This window comes from Contarinia nasturtii, unplaced genomic scaffold (assembly GCF_009176525.2).
Source record: "Contarinia nasturtii isolate CC-2019 unplaced genomic scaffold, AAFC_CNas_1.1 Cnas_scaffold_1240, whole genome shotgun sequence".
NCBI lineage: Eukaryota > Metazoa > Arthropoda > Insecta > Diptera > Cecidomyiidae > Contarinia > Contarinia nasturtii.
The window spans coordinates 1,529,177-1,542,762 of record NW_022198581.1 but is presented as its reverse complement, the minus strand read 5'-3'; the positions used below and the strand labels follow the sequence as shown (position 1 = coordinate 1,542,762).

General features: G+C 32.9%; 2 protein-coding genes across 3 annotated transcripts in view; one reads left to right on the top strand and one right to left on the bottom strand.

Annotated features, from left to right (window-relative positions):
- Positions 1-20: 20 nt before the first annotated feature.
- LOC116345472 (glucose-6-phosphate exchanger SLC37A2) lies at positions 21-4,525 on the bottom strand. Of its 2 annotated transcripts, XM_031774887.1 has the most exons (6): positions 3,499-4,525; positions 3,203-3,378; positions 1,764-2,386; positions 1,466-1,507; positions 1,061-1,274; positions 21-1,003 (listed from the first exon to the last, which is right to left on the bottom strand). In XM_031774887.1, the coding sequence occupies exons 1-6, from the start codon at positions 3,606-3,608 to the stop codon at positions 492-494; spliced, it is 1,677 nt and encodes a 558-aa protein (XP_031630747.1). In that variant the 5' UTR covers positions 3,609-4,525; the 3' UTR covers positions 21-491. The 2 variants fall into 2 exon arrangements, with proteins under 2 accessions (XP_031630747.1, XP_031630748.1); XM_031774888.1 differs by lacking the exon at positions 1,466-1,507 and having other exon boundaries at positions 22-1,003; positions 3,499-4,523.
- Positions 4,526-6,333: 1,808 nt separating this feature from the next.
- Positions 6,334-13,586, top strand: part of LOC116345470 (tyrosine-protein kinase Src42A) — a 47,204-nt gene continuing 39,951 nt past the window's right edge. The window contains exons 1-2 of the mRNA XM_031774883.1: positions 6,334-7,209; positions 13,236-13,330. Coding sequence (XP_031630743.1) covers positions 6,946-7,209; positions 13,236-13,330 — 359 coding nt within the window. The 5' untranslated portion in view covers positions 6,334-6,945. The remainder of the gene's footprint in view (positions 7,210-13,235; positions 13,331-13,586) is intronic.

Genomic DNA, 13,586 nt, shown 5'->3' with positions numbered 1-13,586 from the left:
AAATGCTAAAAAAAAATCACGAATTATAATAATTTGCATAATAATAATAATAATGTGGCGTTTTCTATTTTAATTTCAACATTAGATATGAGATTTTATTTTTCAATAAACTACATCACGGATGTGTTTGAACAAGAAAAACGAAGTTGAACACGTTTTGTAAACATAAAAAACGGGTTCGTACATTTCCCTTGTATGTTTGTTTTTTGATGATGCGTTTAAATGTTTTGGTTAACAATTGAAGACACATTTTCGGTACCATTTTTATACTAAGTCAATGTCAATTCTTTTGTTCTTCTCGTTTGGTCGTCTATAATCATCACAATTGATTCCATATTTATATATAAGAAATGTTTAAGTTTTCACGTGTTCACAAACACTATATCTGAATGGCAATGAATATGCGAAATGTGAGAACACGTCAAAAGTGCAGTGATTTATTTGTTTTCATTTTTTTGTTAAAAAATCTATCTATAAATTGATTAACGATGTCAATCGATGCGCGGATTTAATTTAAATTTGGAAATTTCTTTGCCTACCAATCGCAATAAAAGAATCATTGCTAAAATATCGGCCATAATAAGCATATAAAATACATGTTCCCAACTGGTTGCCGAAAAGAAACCAGCTAAAAATGGGCCAACAGCCGCTCCAAGCGAACCAGTTCCATCGATGATTGCAGTAACTGTGGCCAATGCTTTTGAATTTCCTTCCAAGCAACTATGTTGACCAAGCTCAGCACTAACTGACGTTGTAATCAATGCATATGGCCCATTCACAAGTATACCGAGGAAAAACAATAATAACATATTCAAATAATAGGTTAATGCTCCGAATTTTTGGTAAACAAGCAACATGGGAACGGCCAAAGAAAGCATCGCTGTACACGTGCATGCTGACATTCCGCTGTAATCCGATATCATACCAGCTGCAATTGCACCCAAAATACCACCAAAATCAAATAGTGTTGATAATGTTGCACTTTCCTGTGCACCGAGACTGGCTGTAAATGAAATTTGTTTTTTGATAAAGAATCATTTGAAAATAGAAAATAGCTTACTTGAGTGTTCGATGTAATTTGGAAGCCAATAGAGAAACGTGTAGCTCACTAATTTCGAAAAGAATAAGCACAATGAAAATTCAATAACGCCCGGAATTTGAAGAGCACCACCAAATCCAATGGCTGCATGATTGCCAGTTCCACTGAATGAAACATCAGAGCCTCGACGTTGACCAATCATTGGAGTTCGTTCAGTTGGCCGATGATTTATTTCCTGTTGATTCAAAATCAAATTTAAAATGACATTTTTACTACTTTGTTACAGATTTTTTTTCGTTCAAATTAAACTTCAACATTCTAGGGGTTAATCAAATACCAAATCAACAAAAAAATGATAAATTTACAAATGATTTACATGGCTTTAAAGAAAAAGTCAAAAATTCAATTCTGTGACCATGCACTTACAAAATTTTCATCACCAGGGATATTTCGAATTGAGTTATCGTCCTAAAATTGGGCGTAAATTGAATAAAATTCCTTGTTAAATGAATACATTTAAATATTACCAACTAAGAACATGGTTATTAAAATACCAAATTAGTGAGAAAATGAACAAACAAATACTCTTTTTTATAAAGTTAGTAAATACAAGAAGGGAATGTTAATTGTTTTTTTTTAATAAGAAAACGTCTAATTCTCAAAGATTAGTAAACAATAAAATAAAATGAAACAAACATGAAAGTGCATATGAGTTTTGTAATACCTGTTCGACAACGTTGTTTAGCTCATTTTCACTGCGTAAATTTGCGCGAATATTTACATCTTCATCTGATTCATTGATGCCATCTTCTATGCTACGATAGTTGTATGTACTACTGCCACGTCGAGATTCACCGCGTGTTACTTGGCATCCAACAATTTCGGGCGAATCAACCAAGAATAGGAATAAAATGATTCCAACGATGCCCATTACAAATGCTGGCATTATAAATGACATCGACCAATCTCGTTCGACATAATATCCAGCCACAATGGAACCCAATATATTGCCAATCGATGTATGACTATTCCAAATGCCGAATATGAGACCACGTTTTGATTTGCCAAACCATCTTCCGACCACAGTTACGACACCGGGCCAACCGGTCGTTTGGCACATTCCGGCCAACGCTTGCACAGCAACAAAATACCAAAATGAATGAATATCATAAACTTTGGCGACGCCAAACATATACGTAAATATGGCCGAAAATAGCATTCCAAATGTGAGAAAATATCGTAACGATACACGTTCGGCAACAAAACCCGATCCAAACATTGCAATTCCATATGTCAACAGAAATGCAGTGTCTAATGTTCCCAACAACGCCGACGAATCGGGTCCATCTGTTTGAAGAGGAAAGTGATTTGTAAAAAAAAAATTAATGATATTTTCATTGTGCATATCGAAATACATGTAATTGGTGTCCCATGTAATGAGTCATTATATACTATATCAACTCAAATAAAATCTCTCACGAAGTTAATAAATGCAAATTCTCCTCGTCTGAAAAACACGACCGAACTGAATTATCGCTGTGTTTTTATTTGGATAACGTTGTTTATTTTGCATTGCAACAAATTAATCATAATTGAAATTGTAAACGGCAGCAAAAATTCGAGCAAAACAAATGAAAACATTTCAATTGCGCTGCCCTTGCAATAATTGCAATATTTTCATAGGAATATGATAAAGCAAACACGGTTTCGTATAATATTTCGAAATTTTTCATACAAATGGTATTCAATTCAATTGAGATCAGGTTACACATTTTGGATTGTCATTAGTCATTTTGATCAACATTGTATGTGGACGAAAAAGTTATTTGTATTTTGATGCTAAAATCAAAAGTTCAATGTGCGTGAGATTCATGATGTGCTTGATATATGTGCACACCATATAGGTATGAAACGTGCTGTCAATCGCTTTTTCTTCGTCTCTGTTGATTTTATTATTGTCTTAAATCGTGAATGTATACGACAAATGAGATAATTTCGTAATCTCATTTTAATTTATTTGCTTAGATGTATTGCGTCATCGAACGTACTCTCGGGTGAAATTGTTTATTTTTATTAACAGATGGGACCCAAATTACAATTTTAAATCTTGTGAATTATTTTAATCGATAGAAATAACTTTCTTATGAAAATTGTTAAACTCACCGAACGGTGCATAATCGCACCAAGTACTTTCATTTGTGGCATCTGTCACCTGTTTGGGAGCTTCCAGCAATGAACAATTGCGATGTAAAACGGCTTTTACAACCGAGATTGGCTTTCGTGTCAAGTGATAACATGTGTATGCCACGTATGTGAGTGCCAAAACTGAGAATTTATATCTGTGAAACAATAATTAATTGATATAACATACATTTGATTATGTTTACACGTATGGATTATTGAGTAAACAAAACCGCGCAAATTGATATAATTAGCAGCAACAACAACAACAATGTTACCTAAAAAGTCGATTTTGTTGATTCTCATTGCGACCATAACGTTGGATTAGGCGAATTCCGATTGGAACGTCCAAGTAACTGGTACTCATCGTCTTGCGTTTGAAATTCATTCAAATACTCAGATCTTGTCACAGTCCTTTTCCCCCTTGTTGGTCTGTGTTTTTTTAATGGATTTTTGTATTTCTATTATTTCCTGGCAATGCTGTCGTAATCAATGCGTATGCACACCAGTGCAGTGCGTATGTACGATATTTGTGCGTTATTGATGAGGGTACACATGTGATGTATACATGTATCAAAAATCTATTTTCATTTGTCAATTAATATCCACTTTATGCATGTATATTTGATAGACTTCAGGCTTATTTGATTCTTTTTTTCATGCAATTCAAGTGTGTGAAAGAAAATTCCATGAAATAATATTATTCATAAATAAATCGAGTTTTCATTAATGACGATATGTAAACAAAGCCTGCAGATTTTGAATAAAGCAGCTGGTTTTCGGTGTGATGAATGATCGTTGATCAATGTACTCTAGTTTTTCACACACAAACAAACACACATAAAACTACTTTTTTTTGGTATCCTTTGTTTAGTTCATGTTTTTCATCGAATTCGTTTTCGTTTGAAAAAATTTTGAAAGTTCCGTTTTTTGGACATTTATTTTTATTTTTCACACAAAACAAAAATTAAAGGAAAAAACACTTTCAGCAGAAATAACTGCGGAAACCGCTCCTAAGTTGGAGATGTTTTACCATTTATTTGTACATATGTTTAGAAAATTCGTAATTTTACACACTGCAATAATTAATCAAATGTAATGGTACATTTGAATTGGTTTTCGGTCACTTTTACTTGATAACAATTACAATTTTAATTGTTGAATCTATCGACAACTATCGTACACACAATTCAACACATTTGTTCAATGATACGATTTGGTGTTTGAACGGAAAATATAACAATAAAGTCTTTTTTTATTACAGATAGGAATGACAAGTGGCATTCTACACATGCGACTTGTTTGTATACACAACTGTCAAACATATTGACGTTCATGCTATTCACACCAACTTCATACCGATTGAAGCAAAACAAACCATTCAAATATTCAAGAGAGTTTTAACATTTTCAACAGATATTCCGAATTATATGCGATTTGATTTGATAACCGATAGATATTTAAATATTTTCGGTTTGGTTGTTGAAAAAATTCGTTGACATTTTATTTTTAAGCTTTTCTTGGATTAATTTCAAGCGAAATTATCAAAACATATATTGCATGTATTTATTTTCACTATACATGTATCTATTTCTAATTTCCACTTCAAATTGTAATCCAAAATTTACGTTTATTTCTATTTCACTCAGTTTTGAATCGACAACTTATAAAATCTCAGACATGAAGCTTGAAAAATACAAATAAATCCATTGGTACAGAAAATTCGACAGATTTTTTTGTTCGATTTTGAATAAATAAATTGAAAAAAAGAACTTAAATGTAAGAAAACACTTGTTTTATTAAGGAGAATTGTCTTTTCACACATATGAATCGTTGCAGCGCCGCATATATATTATTCGATATCATTTGCAGTATTTACAGAAAAAATTCCAAGAATATTCCAAAATATTTCGAATAATCATGACTGAAATGTGTGTTCGTTATCTAAATGTAAAAAAATAATATGAAAGTATAAAAGTTTCTTATAGAGGGTAAACCGTATTACTTCGAATATTTCGAACGAAATTCTTAAGTGAAATGTCTCAGTAATTGCTACATCAAAAGGTCCAAAACATTAAGCTTAGCTCCAGTTTTGATTTCGATGAAAAAGAAGCAATTTTCTTTTGACTTGGACTAATTGTTATCATAATAAAAAAAACATCTTCAATTCCATTGTTCCAAACAGAAATGAACTTTCATCAAAAGCGAATGTTTATTTCAAAAGTGAATGTCGATAATTCGTTACTATTTCAAGTTGTGAATGATTTTTCCCCGAATAACTCTCATCAACTTCACAATAACAAAATAACCCGATAATCTCTGTAGTTTTTGTGATTATTTTTAAAATTGCAATGAAGTTATCAACGGAATGATTGTCATTGGAACAAAATGATTGTATGGTGTAAACGTAGCCGATTGACGGATACTGTAAATCACAGTCATGTACCAATACACATAAACCATTTTGGATATTACTCAATGAAAACTGATACATGGTTGGCGAGCATGAAAACGTTGAAATGTGTGTCGGTGTTTCATACGATTGGTTCATTGTGGAAAATACTTTGATGCGTGTGTATGCGCGTCCATGTACATTATGAGTGAGTGTTGTATCTATGTGATTGTCGGTATCGGTATCGGTGTGTATATGTGTCAGCCATATTGCGATCGCGCCCTGCTAATGCACAAAAATACCACAATATGTATGCTACAACATTCATATCTATACCAATAACACAATAGAAGCAAAATCAAAAATTGTAAAAGTATGTGTGTTGAATGGGTGTAGTACTACATGTATCTGTCTCTGTTGTAATGCTTGTTCATAGTTTCTTTTTCGTCTCGTTTAAGTCATACGATGAAAGAGGAAAAAAAACTAGCTGAGTGAATCCAAACACTCGTCGCCATTACATTTTCAGTCATAATAACAGAGCTAAAGAAAAAGACCCATACAATATACCAGAGAGTAACTCATTGTGTTTCTTCTAATTAAAAGAAAAAAAAAGAAAAAACACACAAAAAAATTCTTTGCTTGTCGTTTTTGTATCAAAAACATTCAAATTATATCTATTGTATTTATTTACAATAAATATATAAATTCAAATCGAAAAATTTATGTAAAAAAATAAATAAAGAAAGAAGATCGGTTGCGGTATTTGTGATTTGATTTTTTGTTGTTTAATTTTTTTTCTTTCTGGTGTTTTCATTTTTGCGATACCATCGGTGATTATAATGAGAGGCAAATATAATGTTTGATACAATTGAAATTGGTGCGATATCCACTCTCACGAGTGTGAGAGTTTGTGTACGATTCTCAAAATCAAAAAAAAATCTCTAACCCAATGTGGCGAACTGGTGTATAGTGTATTATATCTCACCCGTGTTGATTAAAAAAATTGATTGCATTCTACGTAGTCTGGACCAAAATTAAGAAGAAAAAACGAGCAAATAATCGCAGAGGAGAGTGAGAGATAGACAAATTAAAAGCATCGTCACTTACAACGACAACGAACGTAAACGACAACAACAACAATCACAATACACAGTGAATAATCTATTATAGCGCAAAGAAAATTACGCTATTCCGCGTGCATAAATAAAAGTGATTGCAGTGTGTCTTTTTAATTTTTTGTTGCTGTTTATTGTGTGTGTGTGTGTCTCTCTCTCTGTGTGTTATTTTTTTTTATCTCTCTTACATTTACGCGACTGAATTACCAAATAGCACAATGGGAAATTGTTTCAGTAGTCAGAAACAGGATTTAGACAAAGACAAAGGTGAACGAAGCATACCACAACATGACGATCACATTAATGTTGCAAATGTACCACAACCAACGCCACCTGTTTCACCCGTTCCAATAATCACCGAAAATGAACCAATTCAACCAAATTCAAAGATATTCGTCGCTTTATATGATTACGATGCACGGACCGATGAAGATTTAAGTTTTCGCAAAGGCGAACACTTGGAAATTCTAAACGATACACAGGTAATTATATTATTTCCTTTTTCGGAGAAAAACAAAACAAAACATCTCACAATCGCATTCTACGTATGAGTGTATTTGTGTTTCTGTATATGCTTGCAATTTCAATCGTATGCAATTGAATTGAATCAGGGCAAGACACAAAGGTTATTGTATAAACTGTCACATAAAAAATACATTTCATGTTCATGTTCATTTTGAAAAAAAAAAAATGTCAACAAATCCGGTCGAATTAGGACGACTAAATAATAAATACATCCCCCGACGATACCAAATCAAGAAAAAAAAAATTCGAATACACATTCCGGAAAGTTACTGATTACGATCACACTCTTTATCTCTCTTTCTGTGTCTCACTCTATCAAAAAATATCGAAACACAGCGAAAAAGAAAACAATTGTGAAATTGACAAACACTACAATTGAGCCTGGAATGAGAATTCAAATGAATTACATCAAATTAAATTTTAAAGTTCGAAAACCGCAACGGTCATTCATTCGTTTCATTCTTTCATCATATTGTTATTATTATATTATGTTTGCGGTGCGCGCTCGCTGAGTGTAGCTGAATTTAATGTTTTTTTTATTGTTGTTGTATTCGATAAAAGCATATGTGTGTCGTATTTGATGTATGTGTATTTATTGTATGCAGAGTTGAGTGACAATTAGACACGTAATTTTTGGTTGTATGTATAATGCCATATTCTCGACATACACACAATATAAACACATTCTCTCTCTCTTCTAAATTTAATCAAATATTCAATGATCGTTCGTCAATCGCCCCTATGCCATAACAAATAGATGTATATTTCAATTGACGAAATGAGAAAAATGTGTTTGCTTCATAAGCGATTTTGCTTTGGAATCGATGTAATTTCAGAATTTGATTCTCTTGCTGGTTTTTTTTGAATAGATGAGTGTATTTTGTTTGTGTGTTGGAGCAAAGTGTTAGGTGTCAGTTTTTTCGGACATTGATCACCATTGTGTTGATGACGCTGATTTCATTTTTCCCATCTGACAGATTCAATGTAAATTGTATGTTTGTAGGTTGGATTGATTCGTTTGTTGGATTTTCATCTTTTGCTTCTATGATGCCGCGCTACTTCTACATCTGTTCAGTTTTTCAAGCATTTGATTTCTATTTTATAGATATATACAAAGTCATTTGTTGTTGTGCGTTTCGCTATTATTTTTCTTTATGTTATGTTATCGTTTTGGTTATTAACAATACACCACATACACACACACACACTATATATATCTATCTTTAGTATTGTTGAACTTTCTAATCATGTGACGAGACATTCAGGCCAAAATGTGTACGTACCTAAAAATGTCGTTTATTTTCACACTGTACATATGTTCTCGTTTCGGATGGATGTTCCAATTGGGTACCGTGTGTTTGTACGTCTTTCGGAATGTTCATTTGGCGATGGCATTTGGGCCGGTGTGTGGCTAATTCGATGCAAAGATGCAAACACAAAAATAACATCGGCCGACCGAATGACCATTGTGTGCCGACTTCAATGCAGTAACAAAATTTCTTGTTTACCGCAACGAAATACATGAAAATTGTTATGGCAATGTATGCTGCAAAATAGATTCGCATTTTGTCAGAGTGAGTTCATTACTCTGGAAAACAATGGCGAAAGCCAATCGATTGGAACGATCATCGTTCATTAATTTTCAGCTTATTGCTTTTGTCAATTGATTTTTCTATAATAAATGGACGAAAATGGTTCTATTAAGGTTTTTTGTCCAACAATGACACATAGTTGACCGTTTTCCACATGATTCTGTCGTCAATTTGCAATGCAAGCGAACACAATCGAATCATCAAACCAATGACAACTGCAATCGAACCAATAACCATAACAACCGAGGCACATTTCAATCGGATCAATGTGGATTAATGTATTACCATTTGCCATCGAAACAAATTTACATTCTTCATAATTTTATGTTGGCAGATTTTATAATAATCCTCATTAATAAGATGAAAAAAAAAAACAATTTTTTTTAGATAATATTTTGTGTCATTCAATATTTGGGCCATGGGTTTGCATTTTGAATGTTTCTCTTTTCTTTTGGTGTTTGTCTGTGTTTCGACGATTGGATGCGTCCCACTCAGGTTGCTTGTTTCGTTTTATCTTCGGTTCTTCGCATTTCGATCGATTTTAAGAAGAAGAAGAAGAAAAAAACCGTAAACACCCGTGCGAAATAGATTCCATATAGAGCTCGGTCGAATTTCAACGGTGACTCCCGAACACTAATTTTGGTTTTGATCTAAATACTTGATTCTTCTACTACACACAATTCACAACCAATCAAATCACAATGAACGCAAATTTTCCTGATTTCCCACATGACAAAACAGCAAACAAATATCGAAAACATGGTAAAGGAAAAGTGAACGCGTCAATATTAATGATAGAAATGTACGATTGAACCGAAAACAATGGAAAAGAAGAAAAAGAAGCACGTGTATATATGGCATATAATTTAAAATCATTGGCGATAACAATGAGCACCACTAAATCGACAATAATAGAATTTCTTTGTTTTTTTGATTTTCTGTCTTGACTTTTGAATAACGTTAAGTACCAACGAATTGTTGTTTAGTTTTTGTTTTCGTTAAATAAGGAAACCCAATCGATGTTACATTTTGTATGTGTGTGTGTGTGTGCATCAATATTGCATGTGCAAACGAAACATTTCATATGCAATTCGACTCGAACTGTTACGTCGTCCTATATTTACGTATGTACTTCTCTTTTGGCTCAAAAATATGTGCACATAATCAAGTTTGCACCACAAAATCATTGTTTTCGTTTCGCTGCATCTATTTCTATACGCTGTCCATGTGAGAATTGATGAAGAGAGCGGCGAAACGAAAATCAAACAACACACGAAATATTTGTGCTGCCAAAGTTATAACATTGACCAGTTTAATCATAAAAATTGTTGGAAATTTTGATGTTTCAATTTACGTGATTCGCGCGAAATGATTTATTTGTGCACCTCACACATTACGTTCAGATAGACAATGAAAAAAAAAGCCTTTGATTCCATTCGACCATAACGGTTGGTGCCATGCAATAGAGAACAATGGAAACTTAATTGAATATTTTTTTTTTAAATCAAAACACACGAAACGAACAGAAACTTTTAAATCGAAATCGTATCAGGTTTTTTTTTTTTTCAAATATATCCGCGAATTTGAGAAGGAAAAAAGAGACGAACCAAATGCATGTAGCATGAAATACACGAACGATTGATCTGAAGAAAAACAAAACGAAAAAAAAAGCAAATTGACGACCAAAAATAGCTGGTTTTTTGTCATACCAATTCACAGAAGCAATTCAATAAAGTTGTGGTTAGCGTATGTATTCAAAATATTTGACTCACAACCAATGAATGTGACTAAAAATGACAAATTCATTTCTATTATTTGTATTGTACGAGAAGAAGAAGAAAAAAACAAATTACATGAAACGACAACAACCTCACTCACCTGAAAACGCACACATGTATTCATTCAGTAATTTGTCATACAATTAAAATGCGAATCGAACCAAACGGAATGATACACATAGAGGCAAATCACACTGGTGTTTGAAAGAAAATTGTCGAGAGCGAGTGAGTAAAACATGTTTGCATTCTTTTTATATGGAATTTGCACACATGAGACATTCGCATATTTGCAATGGCATTCACCGAAAAAAAAAACAATTTCAATTCATTCACAAGTAACTTCGGTCAGGTGTTTGTCTCTTGTGCGTACGCCACCTTCACCAATTTGCCATCATTTGATGGTAATAATAATGAGCATGAGTACCAAAACTGGGCCTAGGTCTTTTTCCGTTTATGTGCTAAAGAATGGGTGCTTTCAAGTCGCACACATAATTATTTAGTTTTTCTTCTTCTGTACTCCATTTTTTCTGCTTGCTGTTTGGCCATTCTAAATCGTTACATACCATGCAAAACAGTGTGCGTACATTTATTTTACGAAACCAAGTTCGAAACAGAAAAAAAAAATTGGTGAACATGTTAAGAGTGTGACGTTTGGAACTTTCGATCAAGTTCCGAGGCGTGCACAAAGTACCCTCATCAAATCAGCGAAAATTACAATTAAAATGCCGTACGAATTTAAGAATTACTGCCCAACCAGCGACAAGAGAATAAGAAAAGAGCGAGCAAGCGTTGAAATGGCAAATTTAAATAAAATGATTATTATCCAAAGTGGCTGGCCCGCGAACTGTAAAACATAAACGCACAGTACGCGCACATTTACACTAATGTTTTGTATGGAACTTGAACACGCTGGTCAATTTTGTGTAAAAAAAAAAATAATCGTAACGTGTTGAATGCAAATAGTAATCCTAAACACATACGTTACCAAATGAGTGTGTTTGTTTTTTTTCTCGCACGCGGAATGCTCTGAACTTGTTGTGCAAGTCAGCGTAACATCGAACCGAACGAAATGAAAGAAAAACATAAAATGGTTTTGGCGTCGCTAAATAATCATTTAACATATGCTTAACTTTTACATTTAAATCATTTTCTTTTCATCATTAAAATACAAAAAAAAATGAAACTTTTTGGCTCTGGCTAATTTTGGAAACATTTCATCTCTGCCGCATGTCACATTTGCATTGCAAACCGTTTTTTCTAACTGCAACGAAACAAACCAGACGAACCAAAGACTAAACAAACAAATGCAGTTCGAGCCAATTGCGTTCAATCAGTCGCGATTTAATGGCTGATTTCTTCAACAATTGATTTACGCAAATTCGTGTTCGTGTTATTGGAAGAAGAAACCGTTTAGCTTTTGAATAACAACATGATACGAAAAAAAAAAGATGAATGAAACAGAGATAGAAGAAAAACGTTGGTTATTATTTCTCTAGTCTGAGTAAACAATCTCTATCTCTCTTTCTGCCTGTGTTGTGTGTCTGTTTATTGGTCGATTTTCTAATGGATTTCCCAAAGTGAATTTTTATCGCCGTTGCATTTGAGCAATCGACAAATTAGTAGAGCGGGATGCGCCGTTATGTAATTTTCGATATAATTTCAATTTACGGTTTTCATTTTCTATGTTTATTTTTTTGTGTGTGCGTTCGTTTGTTTATTTGTTTCATCGGTTCGGTTTGATGTGTGAGCGCATGACTGTTTTTGATTTACATTTATATTTCATTCAGTTTGGAATGCTGAACACAATTCGAAATTAAAATTGCGCACCGAATGAGAAAGGAAACGAAATTTGGTGTGTTTTTTTTCGTATTTTTGTTTCTATATTAGGCTGTTTTTAATTATTGAGCATAACATTCCGTTTAGTTTAGAATGGTGTGCTGCTCGGTTTATTTTTTCAATTTTCTTCTACTTTTCTAATATTTCAACATGATATATATATATCGTTTGTTTTGCTGAGCCATAACATAAGGCAGCATTTGTAGAATTATTGCTTACAGTACACCATACATACTTTTTTAGTTTTTATGGATTTGTGATATTTACTTTTTTCACTCTAGTTGCATATACGAAAAAGAATTGTCTGCGCATTGTGCTGAAAGAAATGCGATTCGGTTGATTAACCGATAAAAAAAGCACTGGTCACTTTTGAGATGTATAATTATATATGTTCTACAATAAAAGTAAAAAATTCAAGGTTTTCAAGCATTTATGTTCAAAAGTTTGTGGTGCTGTTGTTGTTCTTTTCTTCTTTTTCATTGTTATTGTTGTTTCAGTCATTGCAAACGTGTGCAAAGTCGATCATTTATTCCACGGTTTCTTTTGTTTTGACGATTGTTTTTTTCTTTCTACTTCTCTTCGTCTCTCTCTTTGACTATAGTTCACTTCTCATTAATTTACACTTTACGATTGTGGAAGAAATTCTGAATTGGCATTCGATTCGAGAAAAAAAAACGCCACTTTTTATGACTTCCATTTTTGAATATCACCAATTTAAAACGGTATTATTTTATTTGAATCACAATTTTTTCTTATTTATATTATTTCTTTTCATAGGGTGATTGGTGGCTGGCTCGCAGTAAAAAGACTCGTCAAGAAGGTTATATTCCATCAAATTATGTGGCCAAATTAAAATCCATCGAAGCTGAACCGTAAGTACACAAAATCCATTATAATTATTTTCTATTTCGTTTTTTTTAATATTTCATGACTCAAACATAACATTTCACAAGTTCTTCTGTGTTTGAAATTAGTGAAAGCTTCGCGGCCAATGTTAGAAAGCAATGTTTTTTCTTCATCTTCTTTCGAAGTATAGGTACTTGTTTATAGATGCTTATCACACATCAAACATGATTATTATATGCGCCGTAATACACACGTTAGCGCAAATTTACAATAATCATTCAA